Here is a 27,950-nt window from a genome sequence, read left to right as displayed (position 1 = left end):
CCTTTTTCCCACCTGTGTTTGTGGGAAGTTGACTTTGTTTAGGGCACATAGCCTTTAGCTTCACAGTTTGTTTTTGTAGTGTTTATTGTTTCGTTCGGCGTCTTTTCATTCTAATAAAGAAAATGTACGCTCACCACGCCGCACCTTGGTCCTCTTCTTTTAACAGCCGTCACAGAATCAAACCACAGTTATTTCTTTCTTGCGTAAAGGCTCTGCAAATCTGTTTTTTTTTGTGATTCATAAATACTTTCCGAAACCTAAATAATCTACAAGATCAGATCATTTTTAAATCGACCAATTGGTGGTAAAATGGAGACGAATATGCATATACAGTGCCTTCAGAAAGTATTCATACCCCTTGACTTATTCCACATGTTCTTACAGCCTGAATTTAAAATTGTTTTAATGTATGTGTTTTCTCACCCATCTACACACAATACCACATAGTGATAAATAGAAAACATTTTTTTAGAAATGTTTGCAAATTTATTGAAAATTAAATACAGAAATATCACATACATACATAATGAGTAGAAGCACATTTTGCAGATATTACAGTTGGGAGTCTTTCTGGGTAAGTTTATGAGAGCTTTTCACAACTGTATTGTGCAACATTTGGCCATTATTCTTTAAATGTACCTTTATTTATTAAATAATAATCCAATCTTAAAATCAAAACCAAGTTGATTTGTCACGTAGGCCGAATACAACACCTTAAAGTGAAATGCTTACTTACAGGCTCTAACCAACAATGAAAAAAAGGTATTAGGTGAACAATAGGTAACAAGAAATAAAAACAACCTTAAAAAATAAAATCACAGTAGTGAGGCTATATACAGTAGTGAGGTTATAAGAGTAGCGATGCTATATATAGGCACCGGTTATTCAGGCTGATTGAGGTAGTATGTACAGTGGGGCAAAAAAGTATTTAGTCAGCCACCAATTGTGCAAGTTCTCCCACTTAAAAAGATGAGAGAGGCCTGTAATTTTCATCATAGGTACACTTCAACTATGACAGACAAAATGTGAAAAAAAATCCCACATTGTAGGATTTTGAATGAATTTATTTGCAAATTATGGTGGAAAATAAGAATTTGGTCACCTACAAACAAGCAAGATTTCTGGCTCTCACAGACCTGTAACTTCTTCTTTAAGAACAACCTTAAACAGTCACACTCCAAACTCCACTATGGCCAAGACCAAAGAGCTGTCAAAGGACACCAGAAACAAAATTGTAGACCTGCACCAGGCTGGGAAGACTGAATCTGCAATAGGTAAGCAGCTTGGTTTGAAGAAGTCAACTGTGGGAGCAATTATTAGGAAATGGAAGACATACAAGACCACTGATAATCTCCCTCGATCTGGGGCTCCACGCAAGATCTCACCCCGTGGGGTCAAAATGATCACAAGAATGGTGAGCAAAAATCCCAGAAACGCATGGGGGGACCTAGTGAATGACCTGCAGAGAGCTGGGACCAAAGTAACAAAGCCTACCATCAGTAACACACTACGCCGCCAGGGACTCAAATCCTGCAGTGCCAGATGTGTCCCCCTGCTTAAGCCAGTACATGTCCAGGCCCGTCTGAAGTTTGCTAGAGAGCATTTGGATGATCCAGAAGAAGATTGGGGGAATGTCATATGGTCATATGAAACCAAAATATAACTTTTTGGTAAAAACTCAACTCGTCGTGTTTGGAGGACAAAGAATGCTGAGTTGCATCCAAAGAACACCATACTTACTGTGAAGCATGGGGGTGGAAACATCATGCTTTGGGGCTGTTTTTCTGCAAAGGGACCAGGACGACTGATCCGTGTAAAGGAAAGAATGAATGGGGCCATGTATCGTGAGATTTTGAGTGAAAACCTCCTTCCATCAGCAAGGGCATTGAAGATGAAACGTGGCTGGGTCTTTCAGCATGACAATGATCCCAAACACACCGCCTGGGCAACGAAGGAGTGGCTTCGTAAGAAAGCATTTCAAGGTCCTGGAGGGGCCTAGCCAGTCTCCAGATCTCAACCCCATAGAAAATCTTTGGAGGGAGTTGAAAGTCAGTTTTTCCCAGCAACAGCCCCAAAACATCACTGATCTAGAGGAGATCTGCATGGAGGAATGGGCCAAAATGTTGCAGCTGTTGAACCTTTCGAGGATCTGAGGACCCATGCCAAATCTTTTTTAGTTTCCTGAGGGAGAATAGGCTTTGTCGTGCCCTCTTCACGACTGTCTTGGTGTTTTTGGACCATTCTAGTTTGTTGGTGATGTGAACACCAAGGAACTTGAAACCTCTCAACCTGCTCCACTACAGCCCCGTCGATGAGAATGGGGGCGTGCTCGGTCCTCCTTTTCCTGTAGTCCACAATTACCTCTTTAGTCTTGGTTACGTTGAGGGATAGGTTTTTTATTCTGGCCAGATGTCTGACCTCCTCCCTATAGGCTGTCTCGTCGTTGTCGGTGATCAGGCCTACCACTGTTGTGTCGTCTGCAAACTTAATGATGGTGTTGGAGTCGTGCCTGGCCATGCAATCATGGGTGAACAGGGAGTACAGGAGGGGACTGAACACGCGCTCATGAGGGGCTCCAGTGTTGAGGATCAGGGTGGCAGATGTGTTGCTACCTACCCTCACCACCTGGGGGCGGCCCATCAGGAAGTCCAGGATCCAGTTGCAGAGGGAGGTGTTTAGTCCCAGGAGCCTTAGCTTAGTGATGAGCTTTGAGGGTACTATGGTGTTGAACACTGATCTGTAGTCAATGAATAGCATTCTCACGTGTCCAGGTGGGAAAGGGCCGTGTGGGGTGCAATAGAGATTGTATCATCTGTGGATCTGTTTGAGCAGTATGCAAATTGGAGTGGGTCTAGGGTTTCTGGGATAGTGCTGTTGATGTGACCCATTACCTGCCTTTGAAAGCACTTTATGGCTACAGACGTGAGTGCTACGGGTCTGTAGTCATTTAGGCAGGTTGCCTTCGTGTTCTTGGGCCCAGGGACTATGGTGGTCTGTTTGAAACATGTTGGTATTACAGACTATTACAGACTCAGGGACATGTTGAAAATGTTAGTTAAGACACCTGCCAGTTGGTCAGCACATGCCTGGAGCACATGCCCTGAGCAATCTCTGTCAAATCGGATGTTTATCTTTGCAAGTTTTTCAGGTTTTGCCATAGATTTTCAAGTTGATTTAAGTCACAACTGTAACTCAGGAACATTCACTGTCTTGGTAAGGAACTCCAGTGTAGATTTGGCCTTGTGTTTTAGGTTATTGTCCTGCTGAAAGGTGAATTCATCTACCAGTGTCTGGTGGAAAGCAGACTGAACCAGGTTTTCCTCTAGGATTTTGCCTGTGCTTTCCATTCAATTTTTTTCCCTAAAAAACTCCCCAGTCCTTAACGATTACAAGCATACCCATAGCATGATTCAGCCGCCACTATACTTGAAACTATTTAGAGTGGTGTGTTGCATTGGATTTGCCCCAGACATAACACGTTGCATTTGAAAACCTCCATAGTCTTTGTAGTTTATTCAGGTTTTGAAATTCACTGATCGACTGAGTGTAGGGGGTACGGAGATAAAGTAGACATTCAAAATCATGTTAAAGACTTTTCCTAAGTCTGAATCGGGCCCCATGAGCTCTCTCAACATGAGACTAGCCTACACTCTCACTCTTTCTCTTTCCCTCTCTTTTTCTGAATCACTGCCTTTTATTTTCCTCTCGTTCTCCCTTTCTCTCTGTCTCTCTCTCCTCTCTTTCATTACCCCCTCACCCTTCAGTCTCTCTCTCCCCTGTCTCTCTCCATCTCACTTTCTCTCCCTCCCCATCTCTCTCTACCCCCTCTCTTTTTCTTTCCTTTTTCCCCTCATTTTCATCTCTTCTTCCTCTGTCTATTTTTGGTCCTTCATTCTCGACCACCTGCAAACCGTCTAATTAGCTCACATCTGTTACTGCGTCGTTCATCTAATCACACACACACATACACACACACACACACACACACACACACAAACACACACACACACAACACACACACACACACACACACACACATACACACACACACACAAACACACACACACACACACAAACACAAACACACCCATCTCAGCAGCGCTGCACACGCCTGGCTCCCCTCCATTCTTCTATCCTTCCATCCCACTAAAATCTCAGTAATATATCTGCATTGCTTGTAAGTACACACATTCACACACACCGCACACACACACACACTAAAACACACATACGCTCTGGCATACACATAGGAAGAAAGCAGACAGCAGCAATCTTGATCTTCAAATGCCTCTCGCTCTCTGTTAATGACAAGTATAGTATCATCGAGTCTTACTGCAAACACCACAGTAATTACACCAGAGTTTTCTCAAGTAACTCTGCATTGGAGTCAGCTGTAATTCACTGGAAATATGTTTTTTAAGCATACAGTAGGCTTGTCTTTGTACATTAGATATGCTTTACAATGATTATGATAGTGATGGTGGTGGTGATGACACTGATGTTGATTGCAATGATGATTAAGATGATGATCATGATGACAATGATGACGATGATGATGACAATGATGATCATGATGACAATGATGATTAAGATGATGATGATGATGATTCAGATGATGATGATCATGATGACAATGATGATAATGATTATGATGATTAAGATGGTGATGATGATGATGATTAAGATGATGATGATCATGATGGCAATGATGATCATGATTATGATGATGATTAAGATGATGATGATCATGGTGACAATGATGATCATGATTAAGATGATGATGATGATGATCAAGATGATCATGATGACAATGATGATTAAGATGATGAAGATCATGATGACAATGAGGATGATTATGAAGATGATGATTCCGATGATAATTATAATAACGACAACAATGATAATGATGATGTCTGTGTGTTTTTCTCTCATCAGGTCTCCGCAGCAGTTACTCCTGCAGTGTATGTAGTGTGGTGTTGAACTCCATTGAACAGTACCATGCTCACCTCCAGGGCTCCAAGCACCAGAACAAGTAAGTTGATAACACTAACTATGGCGCACGAAAGAGAGAGAGAGAGAGAGAGAGAAGGTGTGAGAGAGAGAGGGGGGAGAGAGAGCATGACAGAGAGACAGATTATGGGTGTGCAAACTGTGAACAGGACTTCAGCGCAGTAATTTCCAGAGACGGAATCAGTTGCACTCGGTCTCTTCTGCATGGAATCTATTGACTTTGGTTCCAATATGGGTAGCCTATATGACAACAGCCATATTTCTCATTACATCGAAAATAAAGTTGAGTAAAAATTCTACCACCATCTGCAGTCAAATAATTAACTTTGTTCATTAATCAACAATTGAACCATAGCTGGCTAGCTGTCTGGATTTGCAGAACAAATACACATGAATTAATTTTGTTGACAAAACCAGAGAGGAAGAGGCAAAGTGAGAGGGTCCACTCGGGAATGCAACGATAAGCAGACTGATAAGCAGGCCGATAAGCAAACCGCCTGCCTTCCCGCCTTTGGAACAACGACTCCCATGGTTAGAGCGGAGACAAGATCATCTGGTCATTATATACAATATCTCTGACAAAACATATCTGGTTCTCCGAGGACAGATGCTACAGCATTCCATGCTTTTGCTTTAGACAGTGTTCTTGTATTGGGGAATACTGGGGTCATACAGCAAAGCGTGCTTCTCAACTTTGATGATCAAACGGGTGTCATACATTTTGCCAACTTTGACCTGTCCTGTCAAATCACAATATCTTTCAAGGAGGGTCGGGGGAGGGGTCTAGTCTACTGCATCCTCTGCTTTGAAAGATGATACAAGGTAGACCATCATCTGCAATTGCCTTTCTGTTCATCAGCTGGTTTGAATGTTTAAAAAGTTTAGAAAAAGCATTGATACTATAGATACAGTAGAACAACCCACCTCCAACTATGAACTTGGAAGACTACAGTTGCATTTCTATATTAGTTTTGCAAACAGGTAGACCTACTGCTATAAATGTAGCATACTATTGTTATTAATGTTTCTATTACATTTTCATACTATGAAGCTGAGTGAATATGTTTTTAAGTGTTGAAATAGGATTTGTACCAATTATTTCAGGCACTTTGTATGGTGTTTACGTGAGTGGATCCAAGAAAAATAGATCCAAACCTAATTTTAGGTTGCTGCTACAACAGCCGCACAACGTCTACGCTTTACGCACGTGCCGATGTAGCAGGTAACATTGACGTTAGTAAGTCAACTCCGTATCACGCAACTCTCACAGACGTGGATTTCACTCGTGTGGTGTAGCTGGGCCATAAGGTGGTCTAGGTGCTGTGGCAGTCAGTGCTCAGAGAATAGTAATAATCTACATTATAATGTTGTGTTCACGTGATGCTGATCAATAACGTGTTGGTGTAAAATGTGTGATTTTATACAGCTCTCTCCCTCTCTAAATAAGAAACAAGCACATACACAGGAAAACACACACGCTCTATGCATCCTCCCACTCAATGAGTTGCCCAGCAACATGTTGTCTATCAAGGTAGAATCAATCCATCAGAGTGTGTGTGTGTGTGTGTGTGTGTGTGTGTGTGTGTGTGTGTGTGTGTGTGTGTGTGTGTGTGTGTGTGTGTGTGTGTGTGTGTGTGTGTGCCATACCAGACGGTGATATTGCCGACAGGATGCTCTCAATGGTGCATCTGTAGAAGTTCATGAGGATCTTAGGGCCCAAGCCAAATTCTTCTTCAGCTTCCTGAGGTTGTGTGGATGGACCATTTCAGGTTGTCAGTGATGTGCACGCCGAGGAACTTGAAGCTTTGTGTGATATGGCAACTAGAGGTGTGTAGATCACTGAGAGAGAATATGACAGGACTTCAGTACACACACACACACACACACACCGGACACTATCTGTAACAGAGGTTTATATATCACTGTAAGAGGAGATGACAGGGGTGGCAGGACTTTCACCTTTACTCTGTGTGTCTGCTAATCACCACTCAGTACAGCTGATTTACACTGTCGAGAGAGAGAGAGCGAGAGAGAGAGAGGTATTTGAGAGAGCGAAATGTATGAGAGAGAGAGCGAGAGATGTAAGGGAGAAAGATATGTAAGAGAGAGAGAGAAATGGGAAGTGAAAGAGAGAGAGAGAGATGGGAATGAAAGAGAGAGAGATGGGAATGAAAGAGAGAGAGAGGTACGTGAGAGAGAGAGATGTGAGAGAGAGCGATGTAAGAGAGATAGGAAGTGAAAGAGAGAGAGAGAAAAATAGACATGGGAAGTAACAGAGATAGAGATGGGAATGAAAGAGAGAGAGAGAGCGAAAGAGATGGGAAGTGAAAGAGAGAGAGAGAGAGATGGGAAGTGAGAGAGCGCTAGAGCGAAATGGGAAGTAAGAGAGAGCAAGAGAGAGAGAGAGAGAGAGAGATGGGAAGTGAGAGAGCGCTAGAGCGAAATGGGAAGTAAGAGAGAGCAAGAGAGAGAGAGAGAGAGAGAGATGGGAAGTAACAGAGAGAGATTGCAAGATAGAGGGAGACAGAGAGTTAGGACGGGCACGTATAACCATGTAACCAGCGATTATGGATGAAGAATATGAATAAAACAAAATGGGCATCAGGACCGTTCTAATACATTCATTTTGTTGTATTTTTATGTAAATATATCTAATATACCCAATAGCAGTAGTGTACATTTGTAAACATGCAAAAAAATATGATACCATCTCTGCTGACAGTAACATTTAGTGTTAGTGTTAACCCTGTATTTATCCTCGCTACTGTTATCGCTACTTGTTCACTACTTGTTCTTAAAACTGCATTGTTGGTTAAGGGCTTGTAAAAATGCATTTCACTGTAAGGTCTACCTGTTGTATTCAGCGCATGTAACAAAGGCTAGCAAACAGAATATATACACTATCGTTCAAAAGTTTGGGGTCGCTTAGAAATTTCAACATTAACAATGTCTACACTGTATTTCTGATCAATTTTATGTTATTTTAATGGACAAAAAAAATTATTTAAAAAACAAGGACATTTCTAAGTGACCACACATTTTTGAATGGTAGTGTATATGTGAAAAATATGCATGATAGACTTGTTTACTGCAGTTTCTAGGCAACACAAAGCTGTGCTACTGTTGCTGCTGGAAGCTGCGCAGCAGACAGAGATGAGAGAAAAAAGCGGCCTTTTTTCCCCAAATTTTTTTCTGTTATAATGGTGAATGTGGACATTTATCTGACAAACATCCATAACCGAAAATTCCAGGACCATCACAGCCCTACAGAGAGACAGACAGAAAGAGAGAAGGGGGAAGGGAGGGAGGATAGAAGTGTGTGAAGATAAAGAGGAGATTTAAAGTGGACAGAGGTAAGCACCACATTGCTGACTGAGGTAAGGTTTCAGTGCTTCAAAGGTGGTAAGGGTGAATAAGAGAGAAGATGGAGGGATAGAGGGGTGCAGGGGGAAGAGGGATAAAGAATGGAGTGAGAGAGAGAACCAAGGGATGGGGGATAGAGGGATATAACAGAAGAGGGTTAGCTGTGAGGCCACTGAATCAGCTAGACTCAGTGTCAGCTCAAAGTAAAGTTGGACTTATGTGGAGTTGAATGTGCAAGACTAAGTCCTCTGAGAGAGAGAGAGAGAGAGAGAGAGAGAGAGAGAGAGAGAGAGTGTGTGTGTGTGTAAGAGATGGAAAAAGACTGATGGAGCAGGACAGGGAGATTTAGGAAAAAGGGAGAGAGTGGGGAGGGTGTGAAACAAAGTGATGGAAAGGGGTAGTTATGGCAGCGTTTACCAAACTTGGTCCTTGGAACCCCAAGGGCTGCATGCTTTGGTTTTTGCACTAACACTACAGAGCTGATTCAAAAAATCAAAGCTTGGTGACGAGTTGATTATTTGAATCAGCTGTGTAGTGCTGGGGCAAAAAAACAAAAGGTGCACCCCTTGGGGTCCAGAGGACCGATTTTGGGAAACGCTGAGTTATGGAGACGAGAGAGAGATGTATGAAGCAGACTGGGTGTATGTATTTAAGGCTGTGTGTATTGATAAGGTGTTGAAAGAGTAATCTCCAGTTACTGTAAAGGTGTTTATCTGTGTGCGCACCTGTATCGATCCCCCAGTGAAACCTGGAACAAGACAGGAGGTTCCAACTCACTAGCCACATATTGGCCCATCGCTTCCCAAATAACTGATTAACCGCTGAGGCTGTGTGTGTATGTGCGTTTGTGTGTGTACGTGTGAGTGTGCATGCGTGTGTGTGTCTTCCTGCATCACAGCACATCAGTGTGCATCTCTTCTAGCAGAGTATAGTCAGAGGGCAGAGAATTATGTGATTGCAAATAATGCCCCTGTCTCAACCTATTGTGCTGCATAGTTTGTGAGCTGTCACATAACACACACAGAGAGAGAGAAAGAGAGAGAGAGAGAGAAAGAGAGAGAGAGAGAGAAAGAGAGAGAGAGAGACACGGAGCAGAGGTTTATCACTGAAGCTCAACTTTGTTCCATGGGGAAGGCTTCTCATTTAAGCAGAGAAATAATGCTGAGCGAGTGTATGTGTATGTTTGTCTGTGTGAGTGTGTGTTTGTGTAAGTGTGTCAGATTGATGGGCTTCCAGACTTTTAGGCAGGACATTTTAAGTGAGTGTTCCTCTCCCTCAGGAGTAAGCTATCTAATATAGTACACAGAGTGTTTGGCTACTGAGAGAGAGTATGTGTGCATGTGGTGTTTGTGTGTGCGTGTGTGTTTGTGTGTGTCCGTGCATGCATGTGTGTCAGTGTATGTGTGTGTGACAAGCCTCAGCTCGCGTAAGGAGCTTTGTGGAGGAGATGAGAGTTCAGCTGACAGTGGCTGAGGATTATCTGAAAGCATAGAAACAGCCTTAAAGAGAGAGTGTGTGTGTGTGTGTGTGCGTGCATGCGTGCGTGTGTGTGTGTGTGTGTGTGTAAATTGTAAAGAGCCATTTCCCTCAACAGAGACCATCAAAGTTCTTAGCTTTTATCTTTAATTATTTGGGAAAAGTGACTCCCAGTACACACTCAGCCCTGTCGAGAACGTTCATATTATAAAACAAGAAATATGTATCTTCAGATACAGATGTATGGTCTGCCTCACTGATGATGCATAATAAATATAAAAGCTAGAATTCTTAGTTGCTACATCCATTTTTGCACTAATACATTTATGATATACAGTGCATTCGGAAAGTATTCAGACCCCTTCAATTTTTCCACATTTGTCACTCGTTTAAAAAAACTAGGCATATGTCATGCGTCACTACTTCAGGAGAGCATTTTTTTAATCAAAAGGTGTTTTGGGGGGGGGGGGCAGAAATGCCTTCTGTATCAAGTGAACTTTCATGTGCCTTAATAACAAACTTATATGTCATCTGTAAATAAGAATACAATTGTTAAATTACAAGCCTAGTTGGTTCAGTCTAACGAAAACGACAGCAACCATCCCGCAAGCCATGATTGGTAGAGATAATGAATGGGCTGGACATGCCGAGAGATGAGTTTGGATTGGTCTGCCATGTAGCATGCTTCTGTCTATTTGAGTTTGTAGGTAATCCTTTCTAACGCAACTTTTTTTTAACAATATCCCGTAGTAGAACTGCATAAGTGTTGCTCTAGAGTAAGATAGCTAAGGGGATCTTCAAACTATGGGCAACCATGGCATCTGTGTCAGAGAGGTAGAAGCGTCCATCCATGTATACTCTAGCTAGGTACATTTCAGATATTACACGTTTCTAATTTTGTAAGAAAGTAATTTTCATTTCAAGTGTATTTTTAGCTAGCTAGCTAACGTTAGCTGACTGGGTCGCTAGCTAATGTTACGTGTATGATCTGTGTAGTAATAATATTTGTATCTCAGAGCCATTTGCTTTGCTAGTTATAGCCTAATATTAACTAGCTAACATTGCACCTGGTTGGTTAGCTACCTGCAGATTGATTCGGGGTAGTAAAGTCACGAGTTGGGATTATGCTTCATTGTTTAGCTAGCTAGCTACATGGCTTAACAGAAGACTCCACTATGTAAGTAATAATTTCAATAGAATGTTAGAAGAGACTGTCTAGCACGTGGATTGGGATATGTTCCGCATTGCGTCAAACAACAACATTGACGAATAAGCTGATTCGGTGAGCAAGTTTATTAGCAAGTGTATTGGTGATGTCGTACCCACAGCAACTATTAAAACATTCCCAAACCAAAAACCGTGGATTGATGGCAGCATTCAATCGAAACTGAAAGCGCAAACCACTGCTTTTAACCAGGGCAAGGTGACCGGAAACATGACCGAATACAAACAGTGTAGCTATTAGAGGTTGACCGATTAATCGGAATGGCCAATTTTTTTACACCTTTATTTAACTAGGCAAGTCAGTTTAACTAGGCAAGTCAGTCTTATTTTCAACGACGGCCTAGGAACAGTGGGTTAACTGCCTTGTGCAGGGGGCAGAACGACAGATTTTTACCTTGTCAGCTCAGGGATTCAATCTTGCAACCTTACGATTAACTAGTCCAACGCTCTTACCACCTGCCTCACGAGGAGCCCGCCTGTTACGCGAATACAGTTAGAAGCCAAGGTAAGTTGCTAGCTAGCATTAAACGTAATCAATCATAATCACTAGTTATAACTATACATGGTTGATGATATTACTAGTTTATCTAGCGTGTCCTGCGTTGCATATAATCAATGCAGTGTGTATTCGCGAAAAAGGACTGTCGTTGCTCCAATGTGTACCTAACCATAAACACCAATGCCTTTCTTAAAATTAAAAAATTAAAATACACAGAAGTATATTATTTTTAATCTGCATATTTAGCTCAAATAAATCCAGGTTAGCAGGCAATATTAACCAGGTGAAATTGTGTCACTTCTCTTGTGTTCATTGCACGCAGAGTCAGGGTATATGCAACAGTTTGGGCCGCCTGGCTCATTGCGAACTAATTTGCCAGAATTTTACATCATTATGACATGACATTGAAGGTTGTGAAATGTAACAGGAATATTTAGACTGATGGATGCCACCCGTTAGATAAAATACGGAATGATGATAGTTTCCGAATTCTACCATATTAATGACCTAAGGCTCGCATTGCTGTGTGTTATTATGTTATAATTAAGTCTATGATTTGATAGAGCAGTCTGACTGAGCGATGGTAGGCACCAGCAGGCTCATAAGCATTCATACAAACAGCACTTTCGTGCGTTTTGCCATGAGCTCTGCTGTTTATGACTTCAAGCCTATCAAGTCCCGAGATTAGGCTGGTGTAAAGATGTGATGTGAAATGGCTTGCTCGTTAGCGGAGTGCACGCTAATAGCGTTTCAAACGTCACTCGCTCTGAGACTTGGAATAGTTGTTCCCCTTGCTCTGCATGGGTAACGCTGCTTCGAGGGTGGCTGTTGGCGTTGTGATCCTGGTTCGAGCCCAGGTAGGAGCGAGGAAAGGTATGGAAGCTATACTGTTACACTGGCAATACTAAAGTGCCTATAATAACATCCAATAGTCAAAGGTACGGTGGGGAGAACAAGTATTTGAAACACTGGTGAGGGATCAGCCCAGAACTACACGGCAGGACCTGGTCAGAGAGCTGGGACCACAGTCTCAAAGAAAACCATTCGTAACACACTATGCCGTCATGAATAAAAATCCTGCAGCGCACGCAAGGTCCTCCTGCTCAAGCCAGCGCATGTCCCGTCTGAAGTTTGCCAATGACCATCTGGATGATCCAGAGGAGGAATGGGAGAAGGTCATGTGGTCTGATGAGACAAAAATAGAGCTTTTTTGTCTAAACTCCACTCGCCGTGTTTGGAGGAAGAAGAAGGATGAGTACAACCCCAAGAACACCATCCCAACCGTGAAGCATAGAGGTGGAAACATCATTCTTTGGGGATGCTTTTCTGTAAAGGGGACAGGACGACTGCACCGTATTGAGGGGAGGATGGATGGGGCCATGTATCGCGAGATCTTGGCCAACAACCTCCTTCCCTCAGTAAGAGCATTGAAGATGGGTCGTGGCTGGGTCTTCCACCATGACAACGACCCAAAACACACAGCCAGGGCAACTAAGAAGTGGCTCCGTAAGAAGCATCTCAAGGTCCTGGAGTGGCCTAGCCTGTCTCCAGACCTGAACCCAATAGAAAATCTTTGGAGGGAGCTGAAAGTCCGTATTGCCCAGCGACAGCCCCGAAACCTGAAGGATCTGGAGAAGGTCTGTATGGCGGAGTGGGCCAAAATCCCTGCTGCAGTGTGTGCAAACCTGGTCAGGAACTACAGGAAACATATGATCTCTGTAATTGCAAACAAAGGTTTCTGTACCAAATATTAAGTTCTGCTTTTCTGATGTATCAAATACTTATGTCATGCAATAAAATGCAAAGGAATTACATAAAAATCATACAATGTGATTTTCTGGATTTTTGTTTTAGATTCTGTCTCTCACAGTTGAAGTGTACCTATGATAAAAAAATACAGGCCTCTACATGCTTTGTAAGTAGGAAAACCTGCAAAATCGGCAGTGTATCAAATACTTGTTCTCCCCACTGTATCTACATGTACATATTCTTCATCCCTTTACACTTGTTTGTATAAGGTAGATGTTGTGAAATTGTTAGGTTAGATTACTCGTTGGTTTTTACTGCATTGTCGGAACTAGAAGCACAAGCATTTCGCTACACTCACATTAACTTCTGCTAACCATGTGTATGTGACAAATAACATTTTATTTTATTTTTTTTTATTGATGTCACTGCGACAACTGTTGATAGACGTAGCTGGTAAATTCGCTCTGCCTATCTACTCCGATTTCAGAGCACTATAAGCCACTGATGCAGACCTTTGGAACATTTACATTTTAAAAAGTCTAATAAATCCATGTAATAAAGCCTTCACAGTAAATCCATTCGTTATTTTTAGACAGGTCTAAAGAAACATGATATGAAGAAAATGCAGTCTATATCAGATGAACAGAACTGCATACCCTGAATTGTCCGTATGTTAGGTCCTGATCTGGCTATGCCATATGGATGTGGGCTACACTAGCTCATTTACCAGACAAGATTTGCTCAAAATTCTGTGGCATTATTTTATATTATTTTATAGTACGAAGAATACAATTGAACAAAGTTGAATAAAATAGAAAGTATATTTTCTCCAAATGATTCGAGGGAGTGCGCACATGCAGCTTGTCTGTGTTGAGCTCTTAACAAAGAAATAGGTACTCCTATATGCTTAATTTGGAGTTATTAAGTTGTTGTACAAACATTGGGCTATATGTTTTGTGGCTGCATGATGTGACTCTAATGATGTTTTAGAAAAAGTTGCTTGAAAGGCATGAGCTCTACTTTTTTTCCTGTGCAGGTTGTACACACATCATCAGTCTCTCATTCACAATTTGACAAGCACTTGATAATGCTTCGACTTTTCCGGCGGCGTCCCTTTTGTGTGTCCGTAATGCCTTTTGCGGCCAGTGGCCGTTGAGCCCTTGGGCTAAATATAATAATTATAATTCTCCCTGAGTGCTGCGTCCTCCGAAGCACCTCCCATTTACATGGCTCTCCATCCCATGATCGGGTCTTTCTCACAGGCTATAAGTGAAGACAGACAAATCGGGGACGCAACTGTGCATGTCCTTATCCAATTCCGAGGTGCATATTGAAGATATTGGAAGAACTGTTCACATTTACTTTTCATCAGCCAACAAGATGAATAGGCCTAACGAACAGCAAAAGCACAAGCCTATGTCAATCTACTATCCCCCATAATACAAAGTTGACCAATTCTGTGCAATAAATAAATATTCCACACTGTCTGGGACAGCTGTGGGTTGCGATAGATCCCAAATTAATACAACCACTAACACCAAAACATGTCTTATATGTTTACACAGTTGCTGTTGCGCGCAAACAGGTAGGTCACTTGATTTCAATATCTTAGCAAAGTGAACAGGCTATGTTGTTCAAACTGTTGGAGATAGACAGGAGGGTAAATTCATAACAGTTGAACTGTTCTACCTTGTTAGCAACCAAATACATCCTAGTTGGCTAGACTTTAAATACAAAGATTAGTTGGCTACTCACTAGCACATGGGCTTCTGCTTAAGAGATTGTTCATGAGACCTGTGTTCATTTTCTATAAGTGCTGCTACAAGAAGTTGTTCATTATTAGTGGGTGTGCATTGTGCATGGTTCATGTTGAGTTTGTAACAAACATTGCATTTTCATAGACACACTTGAAAGCCAAATCAGTGATTATTACAACAACAAAAAATATTCAACTGTTTTGATAAAATAAGGCTTGTATTTAGCCTAGGTATAATTCTACATGCAGTTTATTGACTTTTAATTGTACATCAAAGCTTATGTAGAGAAACTGTAAAACATGTTTTATTTATATTGTGAATCGCCCATGAATCTGAAATGTTTTGGCCATATCACCCAGCCCTAGTATACACTATCACAAGTCAAATTCTTTTCAATTTATTGAGAGTTGACTGTAGCAGACACACACACACACACACACACACACACACACACACACACACACACACACACACACACACACACACAGTCAACTATATAGCAACAGACCTTTCTCTGTATTGTCATTATGTACAATGCAAATACATGTACATATTTGCAATGATTATGATAACTAGTGCTGTTACTGACCTCTTGTCAAGGGCTAAAGGGTGTGTGTGTGCATGTGCAGGCGTGCGTGCGTGTGTGTGCATGCATGTGTAACCTCTGTAGTAATGTGTGTCTGTCCTAAGGATAGATGGTTGTGAGACTGCAGACAAGCCATTCAACCTTTTAGCCCAGTCACACACTGGATACACACACACACATAGACACAAGCTTACCTACAGCATATGCATGTGGGTATAAAAGCAGTCCATCTCGCATGTAATGATAAAGTAAATCTTCTCTCTCTCTCTCTCTCTCTCTCTCTCTCTCTCTCTCTCTCTCTCACACACTCTCTCACACTCTCTCTCACACTCTCTCTCTCTCACACTCTCTCTCTCTCACACTCTCTCTCACACTCTCTCTCTCTCACACTCTCTCTCTCCTGTCAGCCCCTGGCGAGGTCTTTCCTGTCAGCCCCTGGCGAGGTGTAAGGTTAATTCAGGACTACCGCTGGCTCACACTCATTCCACACGCCCCCACTCCCTTCATCCATCCCTCTCTCTAAAACAACAGAGCGCTCTTACTCCCCAATGTCTGACAAGTGCGGATTCAAAATATGCCCTCAGCCAGTAGCCAGAAAATAAACAAAAACAAAAACAACACACACTATATGCGTTAACAAAACACCCACCCACGCACGCACACTGTCACAACCACACACATACACTGTCACATTATCCTGTATGTATTTTGAGCTCTTAGCAAAGTAGTGGAAGGTCCATTACTCGTTGGCAGAAGAGAAGAGTAATGTTAAAACACGTTCACAGTGTATGCATGTACACACACATGTTGGTTTTGCTACTAAGTGGGGACCCAATAATGTATTGTCCCTAACCACTAAGCCTAACCCTAACTCTTAACCTAACCCTAACCTTAACCCTTAAACTAAACCAAACCCTATCTCCTAAACCTAACCCCTTAACCTAATTCTAACCCTGATCCTAAACCTAACCGCTGAGCCTAAAATAGCCTTTTCCTTTTTGGAGACCGGCAAATCAAATCAAACTTTATTTGTCACATGCGCCGAATACAACAAGTGTAGACTTTACAGTGAAATGCTTACTTATAAGCCCTTAACCAACAGCGCAGTTCAAGAAGAGTTTAGAAAATATTTACAAAATAAACTAAAGTAAAAAATGATTAAAAGTAACACAATAAAATAACAATAACGAGGCTATATACAGGGTGTACCGGTAGAGAGTCAGTGTGCGAGGGTACAGGTTAGTTGAGGTAATTTGTACATGTAGGTAGGGGTGAAGTAACTATGCATAGAAGTGATGATGGATAGATAATAAACAGCGAGTAGCAGCAGTGTACAAAACAAATTGGGGGTGGGTGGTCAATGTAAATAGTCGGCTGGCCATATGATTAAATGTTCAGCAGTCTTATGGCTTGGGGGTAGAAGCTGTTTAGGAGCCTTTGGTCTTAGACTTGGTGCTCCGGTAACGCTTGCCGTGTGGTAGCATAGAAAACAGTCTATGACTTGGGGGACTGGAGTCTCTGACAATGTTATGTCCCCACTTGTCACAATGTTCCTTGTTTTTCTATCCTTGTGAGGACTTTTTAAACCAAAAAGGATAGTAAAGTTAGAACACACACACACACACACTGTAAATGGAGAAAAAAAAGTGTGAGGAGGAGGAGAGGTCACTGGCCTCTATTGAGCGCTCTCTCTATACTACTCTAATAACATTGACATTGCTGTCAGTTTGATAGAGGGTTGAGAGCTGTGCTCACTTCATATCGACTCAACACAGGCAGGTGTGCTTGTCCGACACCTCGAGGGACAGATTCTTGCAGGTGCACTGCTTCTTTAATGTCAGAGTGCCATATCGAGGCCCATGCTTTCAGAGAGGATGAGAGATGGCAAAGGAGGGGAGAAGAGGAGATGATTAGAGGTCTAAATAAAAAGAAGAATGAGGAGAAATTAAGAGAAGAGTTGTCTTTGGGCATCTGCATACACACACACACACCTGCCATTTCGCTCACAAATGTTCTGTCTCTCTCCGTTCTCTCTCTTTTCTCTCTACACACACACACCTTAAACAAACACACCTGATATCGCACTTGATTCCTCTAAGGAGTTTTGATTGGAGGTGTTTGAAAGTTTATTTCCCATGATATAAATCTCAAAATGAGTCAGAATAGTAAGTAACCAACTTTAAACTAAATCATCACCTCAGACTTGTATACTGTAGGTAGATCTCAAGTGTTACAGAATATAACTTTAAAAGCCTCACGGTGGAAGAAATGCCATCAAAGTATAGTGTGTAGTGCTGAATGATTAACATCTTTTTTGGGGGGGGGTTATTAAACAACTAATTGACAAACATCAGTTCAATTACTTGAATTCTAATTAGTTCAACTTGAATTCCCTTTTTTTTTGTGAACCCAACGTTTCTCTCGAGAGAAATCAAATAATTTAAAAAGAAATCAAGGATGTATCACAACATTGTCCAAGTTTGGCCGGGGTAGGCCGTCATTGAAAATAAGAATTTGTTCTTAACTGACTTGCCTAGTTAAATAAAAATTAAATATAACTATATATTTTTAAATAACTCTATAGGACGCTAGGCTAAAGAGAGTTGTAGTTTTCATTAAGCAAATATTCAACCTAGTTCACTGTAGAAACATGGTAAATAACTACAATAACCATAATTGTATCAGAGAGGAAGACGCGAACCGAGAGGTTTCACTCTCGCCAAAATCCAACCAAAATAAGCCCTATGCGTTTCCATGTGCTTATTTTGGACCTAAACGTTGTTGCATGCCTTCCCGCCTTTGGGACAACAACTCCCAATGTTAGAGCAGAGACATGAGTATCTCGTCATTATATACAGTACCAATCAAAAGTTTGGACACACCTACTCATTCAAGGGTTTTTCTTTATTATTACTATTTTCTACACTGCACTTGAAGAGTTCAAAGTTCTTGAAATGTTCCAGATTGACTGACCTTCATGTCTTAAAGTAATGATGGACAGTCATTTCTATTTGCTTATTTGAGCAGTTCTTGCAGTTCTTGCAATAATATAATAATATAATAATAATAATATGTGTTGTTTCATAGTGTTGATGTCTTCACTGTTCTTCGACAATGTAGAAAATGGCAAAAATAAAGAAAACCCTTGAATGAGTAGGTGTGTCCAAACTTTTGACTGGTACTGTACATATCTCTGGACGGATGCACTTTTACGCATGAGATGTTAGGTTAAATGCAGACAGACCGCATAGACTGCATGAGAGAGGAATGTACACAACACAATGATGAGAGGGACAGAGACAGTTCTTGAAAGAATGCCTCATCTACTTTGAAGAACTAGTACAATTATTTCGTCAGACAGCTCTGCAGCATACTCAGGCACCAGTGAAGGCTGGTGGGAGGAGCTATAGGATGACGGGCTCATTGTATTGGCTGAAATGGAACGGTGTCAAACACATAAAAAATATGGAAACCACGTTTGAATCCGTTCCATTAATTCCATTCCAGCCATTACAATGAGCCAGTCCTCCTATAGCTCCTTCCGCCAGCCAACACTGTTAGACAGGCTAGATAAATAGAATGACTAAAGATTGGGGACTCGGGGAAAACATAATGACTGACTGCTGCCTGACTGCTACTGCCTGAAAAGCGATGAGATGATTTGTTTAAGGAATGAACAATTATAAAGTAATCGAATAACAACAAGGTAATATAAACAACTGAAATATTGTATTATTTCATTGCAAATTCCTATTTGTCTATTGAGGTCTACCCATTGCGGACCTGATTAATGACAATGGAATATTTTCAATGTTTTGGCAATTGAATGTTCACTATTTCTGGCATTTCTATTAAAAAGCTCTACAATTATTGTAACGTCATTATTCCATAATGCATTTCATGTAAAAAAATAAAAACATAATTGAAAGCGAAATCAAAAACGTGATATTCTTTTAACAATGGAACCGAAACCGAACCCACCTCAAAAAGCATTAGAAGTGCACCATAACAAGAATATAACCAATCCAGCAAATGGGTTCCGTGTTGTTGGGTAAGGGCAGGCCTGGGCAATTATTTTCCATGGAGAGCCACATTAGAATATATTTTTGCCATAGCGGGCCAGAATCATATTACAGGATTATACATCATGTGTATGACTGTGTTGACAAATATATCTACTGCAAATCACGTACAGATATGCTACTTATTTTACTTTTTTTAACATGCACAGAAATAAACCACATCCATGTTCTCCTTTTGGTAGGTATTTTCACTATTAAACATGCAATGAACTACACGGTATAACGAGTGCGCTGAGAGTTGGGAAGCATGTTCAGGGAGTGATAGTTTTAATAAATAAAATGAATAAGAAACACAAACGCACCGACATGAAAACAGAGACAATAACACCTGAGGAAAGAACCAAGTGGAGTGACAGATATAGGGAAGATAATCAAGGAGGTGATGGAGTCCAGGTGAGTGTCATGAGGTGCAGGTGCGCGAGACGATGGTGACAGGTGTGCAGGATAATCAGCAGCCTGACGACGTAGAGGCCGGAGAGGGAGTATATGTGACACACGGAGGGAAAAGTACACTGTGCATTCAGCACCACGGACAGAACTCTATTTAACGGGTAAATGCACAAAAACATAAGAAAGAGAGAGAGGTCAACATAACATTTAACCTACTCAATTAGTGTGAGGAGTGAAGTCTCTGATGGGCATTGACTAGAGCAGTGAAGTCAGGTATAGTTTCTGACATCGTTATGTGCAGGATTGCTGAGAGGTGTGAGTCAGTAAGCGATTATCTGTGCCTTGACTTGTTATATTTCATCACTGAAAATGTCTGTTTACATACATAGGTTGACCAAAACAGTACAAACATCTTCTGAGGATGACTCATAATCTTTGGAAAGTTTTGTTCATCAAGAGATGCATTAGAACCTCGTCGGTGACATTGTTTTGACTAGTTCTCCAATCACTGCATCAGATTGAAGATCAATAAGCTCAAGTTGCAGGTCAGTGGGAGCGTTATCCACATTGAAGATGAAAGGAGATGACATTTTCCAACACTTCGAAATCCTCAAAACTTTGAGAAATCTCACTGTTCAAAGCACGCAACAGCGATGTATACTTCTCCCGCTGGTCATCTGATAGGGAAGAGACTAATAGTGTCGGAAGGTGGGTGAGATTGTTGCTTCTACTTGGCGGGTCAGGAGGAGTCATTTTCCCTTGAAGGCTTTGACAAGGCTGTACATCTGATGTGCAAAAAGGCCCTTCCGTTGTAGTTTGGAATTCAGTTCATTCATGAGGACCATGATGTCCACAGTGAAGGCAAAATCTGCCAACCATTCTTTATCTTGCAGTTGAGGGAAAACCGCATATTTTCCTTTCATTTGCAAAAACTCTGCAATCTCCGACTTCAGGTCCCACACCCTTTTAAGCACCTCCCACAAACTCAGCCATCTCACGTTTGTGTGGTAGGGGAGATCTGCATGACTCGACTCTGTCTCTTCCAACAGTGAGACAAACTGCCTGTGGTTTAAAGATTTGACTATTATGAAGTGTATCACTTTAGTGACTGTATCCACAACATGGCTCATTTTCAGAACACATTTACAGAGCACCTCCTGATGAATAATGCAATGCAGGAAAATCCTTTTGTGATTTGGTTTGAGCTTAGCTACTTGATCTTCTATCCTTTTCAAAAGGCCAACGTTTTTTCCTGTCAAGTTTGGGCACCCATCAGTGGTCACGCTGGATAACTTTTTAAAACTCAGTCCCAGCTTTGCCACACACTTATTAACCTCCTCCAACTAATATTTCCCTGTGGTTGTGTTCTTCATTGACTGCACTGAAGCAAGCTCCTCTGTAATTTCAAAGTCTGGGGTTATGCCTCGTAAGAATATCAACAACTGTGCTGTGTCACGTGCATCAATGCTCTCATCCAGGGCCAAGGAGAAATAGGTGAAATCCTTTATCTTGTCTTTCAACTGTTGTTCCATATTCTCTGTGATGACCTCAACACGCCGTGTAACTGTCGTCTTCACAGGGAAACATTTTCAAACAGCTCTTTCTTGTCGGGGCAAAGTATTGCTGCAGAACCAATTAAACATTCTCTACTCGGGGCTCCTGAGTGGCGCAGTGGTCTAAGTCACTGCATCTCAGTGCAAGAGGCATCACTGCAGTCCCTGCCTCAAATCCAGGCTGCATCACATCTGTCCATCTGGCGCATAATTGGCCCAGCGTCAGCCGGGGTACCCCAGGTCATCTTAGGTTTCATTACATACAGTCGAGAAGAACTACTGAATATAAGATCAGCGTCAACTCACCATCAGTACGACCAAGAATATGTTTTTCGCGACGCGGATCCTGTGTTCTGCATTTCAAACAGGACAACGGAATGGATCCCATGCAGCGACCCAAAAAAACGACTCCGAAAAAGAGGGAAACGAGGCGGTCTTCTGGTCAGACTCCGGAGACGGGCACACCGTGCACCACTCCCTAGCATTCTTCTTGCCAATGTCCAGTCTCTTGAGAACAAGGTTGATGAAATCCGAGCAAGGGTAGCATTCCAGAGGGACATCAGAGACTGTAACGTTCTTTGCTTCACGGAAACATGGCTCACTGGAGAGACGCTATCCGAGGCGGTGCAGCCAACGGGTTTCTCCACGCATCGCGCCGACAGAAACAAACATCTTTCTGGTAAGAAGAGGGGCGGGGGCGTATGCCTTATGGCGAACGAGACATGGTGTGATGAAAGAAACATACAGGAACTCAAATCCTTCTGTTCACCTGATTTAGAATTCCTCACAATCAAATGTAGACCGCATTATCTACCAAGAGAATTCTCTTCGATTATAATCACAGCCGTATATATCCCCCCAAGCAGACACATCGATGGCTCTGAACGAACTTTATTTAACTCTTTGCAAACTGGAAACCATTTATCCGGAGGCTGCATTCATTGTAGCTGGGGATTTTAACAAGGCTAATCTGAAAACAAGACTCCCTAAATTTTATCAGCATATCGATTGCGCAACCAGGGCTGGAAAAACCTTGGATCATTGTTACTCTAACTTCCGTGACGCATATAAGGCCCTGCCCCGCCCCCCTTTCGGAAAAGCTGACCACGACTCCATTTTGTTGATCCCTTCCTACAGACAGAAACTAAAACAAGAGGCTCCCACGCTGAGGTCTGTCCAACGCTGGTCCGACCAAGCTGACTCCACACTCCAAGACTGCTTCCATCACGTGGACTGGGATATGTTTCGTATTGCGTCAGATAACAATATTGACGAATACGCTGATTTGGTGTGCGAGTTCATTAGAACGTGCGTTGAAGATGTCGTTCCCATAGCAACGATTAAAACATTCCCTAACCAGAAACCGTGGATTGATGGCAGCATTCGCGTGAAACTGAAAGCGCGAACCACTGCTTTTAATCAGGGCAAGGTGTCTGGTAACATGACCGAATACAAACAGTGCAGCTATTCCCTCCGCAAGGCTATCAAACAAGCTAAGCGTCAGTACAGAGACAAAGTAGAATCTCAATTCAACGGCTCAGACACAAGAGGCATTTGGCAGGGTCTACAGTCAATCACGGACTACAAGAAGAAATCCAGCCCAGTCACGGATCAGGATGTCTTGCTCCCAGGCAGACTAAATTACTTTTTTGCCCGCTTTGAGGACAATACAGTGCCACTGACACAGCCTGCAACGAAAACATGCGGTCTCTCCTTCACTGCAGCCGAGGTGAGTAAGACATTTAAACGTGTTAACCCTCGCAAGGCTGCAGGCCCAGACGGCATCCCCAGCCGCGCCCTCAGAGCATGCGCAGACCAGCTGGCCGGTGTGTTTACGGACATATTCAATCAATCCCTATACCAGTCTGCTGTTCCCACATGCTTCAAGAGGGCCACCATTGTTCCTGTTCCCAAGAAAGCTAAGGTAACTGAGCTAAATGACTACCGCCCCGTAGCACTCACTTCCGTCATCATGAAGTGCTTTGAGAGACTAGTCAAGGACCATATCACCTCCACCCTACCTGACACCCTAGACCCACTCCAATTTGCTTACCGCCCAAATAGGTCCACAGACGATGCAATCTCAACCACACTGCACACTGTCCTAACCCATCTGGCCAAGAGGAATACCTATGTGAGAATGCTGTTCATCGACTACAGCTCGGCATTCAACACCATAGTACCCTCCAAGCTCGTCATCAAGCTCGAGACCCTGGGTCTCGACCCCGCCCTGTGCAACTGGGTACTGGACTTCCTGACGGGCCGCCCCCAGGTGGTGAGGGTAGGCAACAACATCTCCTCCCCGCTGATCCTCAACACTGGGGCCCCACAAGGGTGCGTTCAGAGCCCTCTCCTGTACTCCCTGTTCACCCACGACTGCGTGGCCACGCACGCCTCCAACTCAATCATCAAATTTGAGGACGACACAACAATGGTAGGCTTGATTACCAACAACGACGAGACGACGAGAGGTGAGGCTCAGGAAAATAACCTCACACTCAACGTCAACAAAACTAAGGAGATGATTGTGGACTTCAGGAAACAGCAGAGGGAACACCCCCTATCCACATCGATGGAACAGTAGTGGAGAGGGTTGCAAGTTTTAAGTTCCTCGGCATACACATCACAGACAAACTGAACTGGTCCACTCACACAGACAGCATCGTGAAGAAGGCGCAGCAGCACCTCTTCAACCTCAGGAGGCTGAAGAAATTCGGCTTGTCACCAAAAGCACTCACAAACTTCTACAGATGCACAATCGAGAGCATCCTGGCGGGCTGCATCACCGCCTGGTACGGCAACTGCTCCGCCCTCAACCGTAAGGCTCTCCAGAGGGTAGTGAGGTCTGCACAACGCATCACCGGGGGCAAACTACCTGCCCTCCAGGACACCTACACCACCCGATGTTACAGGAAGGCCATAAAGATCATCAAGGACATCAACCACCCGAGCCACTGCTTGTTCACCCCGCTATCATCCAGAAGGCGAGGTCAGTACAGGTGCATCAAAGCTGGGACCGAGAGACTGAAAAACAGCTTCTATCTCAAGGCCATCAGACTGTTAAACAGCCACCACTAACATTGAGTGGCTGCTGCCAACACACTGACACTGACACTGACTCACCTCCAGCCACTTTAATAATGGGAATTGATGGGAAATTATGTAAATATATCACTAGCCACTTTAAACAATGCTACCTTATATAATGTTACTTACCCTACATTATTCATCTCATATGCATACGTATATACTGTACCCTATATCATCGACTGCATCCTTATGTAATACATGTATCACTAGCCACTTTAACTATGCCACTTTGTTTACATACTCATCTCATATGTATATACTGTACTCGATACCATCTACTGTATCTTGCCTATGCTGCTCTGTACCATCACTCATTCATATATCCTTATGTACATATTCTTTATCCCCTTACACTGTGTATAAGACAGTCGTTTTGGAATTGTTAGTTAGATTACTTGTTGGTTATTACTGCATTGTCGGAACTAGAAGCACAAGCATTTCGCTGCACTCGCATTAACATCTGCTAACCATGTGTATGTGACAAATAAAATTTGATTTGATTTGATCATTGTAAATAAGAATTTGTTCTTATTAACTGACTTGCCTAGTTAAATAAAGGTTAAATGAAAAAATATTTATATATTTAAACATTCTTTAATGAATTCGCCTTCAGCGAATGGCTTGCTTGTTTAGCAATTTTGTGGGACAGTACACAGCTGGCTCTCACAATTCCATCCTTTGCTGAATGCATTTTGTGAAAAGTCCTTGCTGCTTTTGCAACTAAGAAAGCAACTCTTTAAATGCACTTGCCCTCTGCTCAAAAGACATATTCCTATATTTCTCTATATCTCTCTCTATATTTGTCTGGAAGTGTCAGGACAAGTTGTAGTCTTTCAAGACAACGATGCTCTCTTTGCACACTAAGCACACTTTCCCTGATACTGTACTTCAAAAAAGAAATATTTCGATGTCCACTCTTGTTGGAACACCCTACATTCATTGTCTACTTCCCTTTTCTTTAAAATCTTTGAAGAACTCATTTTTGCTCAATTTCTAGCAAGCTACTACTTGTAACTGTGATATGTGTGTCAGTTTGTCAGTCACTGTCTGTCCTCGTGCAGTTGTTATTTATACGTGCCTTCAAAATACATGTCCCACAAGCAGTGGGAGTTAAATCATTACACAAAGAGGCTTTTAATTTGAATCACAAATACGTTTTTCAAAATTTTACTATCGCAAATTATTTATGCGATCTGAGTATGATTCCACCCGCTGTATTGAATCAGGTCGCGGGCCGCATATAGCCCCCGGGCCATCCTTTGCCCAGGCCTGGGGTTAGAGTTATGCAAATGCCTTAGGTGATGTTGGGTTAGGGTTACGGTTATGCAAATGCATTACGTGATGTTGTGGCTTGAAACCAGTTTTGATTTTTCACTGGAAAAGTATTGATTTTCATTTCAATTTTGTTTTGTCCATTTTGGGCAATCATGCTCTCCCCTCTTCTCACCCTGCCTCTAGCACTAAACCTCAGCCCTGTCTCCTCTTATCCGAACAGGTTTTAACCTAGTCTAGATTGACAGTGCTAGGCGCATGCACGCACGCATGCAAACACGCACGTACACACACACATTCTCTCTCTTTCGCTCTCTCTCTCACACACACTTTCTTTTAAACACACTCTCGCACACAAACGCACACAAACACTCACGTACACACACACATTCTCTCTTTCACTCTCTCTCCTACACACACTCTCTCTTAAACACACTCTCGCACACAAACGCACACAAACACGGACGTACACACACACATTCTCTCTTTCACTCTCTCTCCTACACACACTCTCTCTTAAACACACTCTCGCACACAAACGCACACAAACACGGACGTACACACACACATTCTCTCTTTCGCTCTCTCTCCTACACACACTCTCTCTTAAACACACTCTCGCACACAAACGCACACAAACACGCACGTACACACACACATTCTCTCTTTCGCTCTCTCTCCTACACACACTCTCTCTTAAACACACTCTCGCACACAAACGCACACAAACACGCACGTACACACACACATTCTCTCTTTCGCTCTCTCTCCTACACACACTCTCTCTTAAACACACTCTCGCACACAAACGCACACAAACACAGACGTACACACACACATTCTCTCTTTCGCTCTCTCTCCTACACACACTCTCTCTTAAACACACTCTCGCACACAAACGCAAACAAACATGCACACTACTGTAAAAAAAAACAGTAAGGAATCTCAGTGGCAAAGCCCATTTAGGAATCAGACTTTCTTTCACATTTCTGCAGACACATGGTCCTCTAGAGACGTTTGTGGGGAGAGGTAGTGAAGGGAGAGCGGAGGGGATGTGAGAGGTGCTGGGGTGAGGGTGAAAATGAGTTAGGTAAGGGGAGATGAGGCAATAATGGAGTGAGGTGAGGTAAGACTGGGGTAAGGATGGGTGAGGTAAGGGGAGATGAGGCAAGAAGGAGTGAGGTGAGGTAAGACTGGGGTAAGAATGGGTGAGGTAAGGGGAGATGAGGCAAGGATGGAGTGAGGTGAGGTAAGACTGGGGTAAGAATGGGTGAGGTAAGGGGAGATGAGGCAAGAATGGAGTGAGGTGAGGAGAGGCTGGGGTAAGGATGGATGAATTGAGGGGAGATAAGGCAAGAATGGAGTGAGGTAAGGGGAGGGGAGGGCAGGCTGGGGTAAACATGGGTGAGATGAGGCGAGAATGGGGTGAGTTGAGGTAAAGCTGGGGTAAGGATGGGTGTGGATTGAGGAAATTTCAGGTTGGATTCCTTTTTCAGGATTCATATCAGGAGACAACTGAGAGAAAAAAACATCTGTAATTTATGTCACACCAAGACTATGGACATTGAATGTTATATATGCCTGTAGAAATGTTAAATCTTTAAGAGTGCAAAAGCCTGTCGGACTATAGCCTCAAAATACACAGGCACGCACCAGTGGAGGCTCCTCGGATGAGGAAGTGGAGGACCATCTCGGATGAGGAAGTGGAGGACCACCATTCAAAAATATAAAAATAGTCAAACATTAAAGTTATCCTCTTAGATAAAACTATACTAAATATATTCACGTCACCAAATAACTAATTAAACACACTGTTTTGCAATGAAGATCGACAGTAGCCTCAACAGCACCCTCTAGGGTAGCACCATGGTGTAACCGCATGACAGCTACTGTATTTTC

At 42.5% G+C, this 27,950-nt stretch overlaps 1 protein-coding gene across 1 annotated transcript in view; it reads left to right on the top strand.

The window, feature by feature from the left end:
* LOC115115722 (zinc finger matrin-type protein 4-like) overlaps positions 1 to 27,950 on the top strand; it is a 126,616-nt gene that overhangs the window by 94,741 nt on the left and 3,925 nt on the right. The window contains exon 5 of the mRNA XM_065012547.1: positions 4,936 to 5,032. Within this exon, the coding sequence (XP_064868619.1) occupies positions 4,936 to 5,032 (97 nt within the window). The remainder of the gene's footprint in view (positions 1 to 4,935; positions 5,033 to 27,950) is intronic.

Source organism: Oncorhynchus nerka, linkage group LG28, assembly GCF_034236695.1.
Source record: "Oncorhynchus nerka isolate Pitt River linkage group LG28, Oner_Uvic_2.0, whole genome shotgun sequence".
In the NCBI taxonomy this organism is placed as follows: domain Eukaryota; kingdom Metazoa; phylum Chordata; class Actinopteri; order Salmoniformes; family Salmonidae; genus Oncorhynchus; species Oncorhynchus nerka.
The sequence above is the reverse complement of the archived record's forward strand: the minus strand, read 5'-3'. Positions and strand labels throughout refer to the sequence as shown.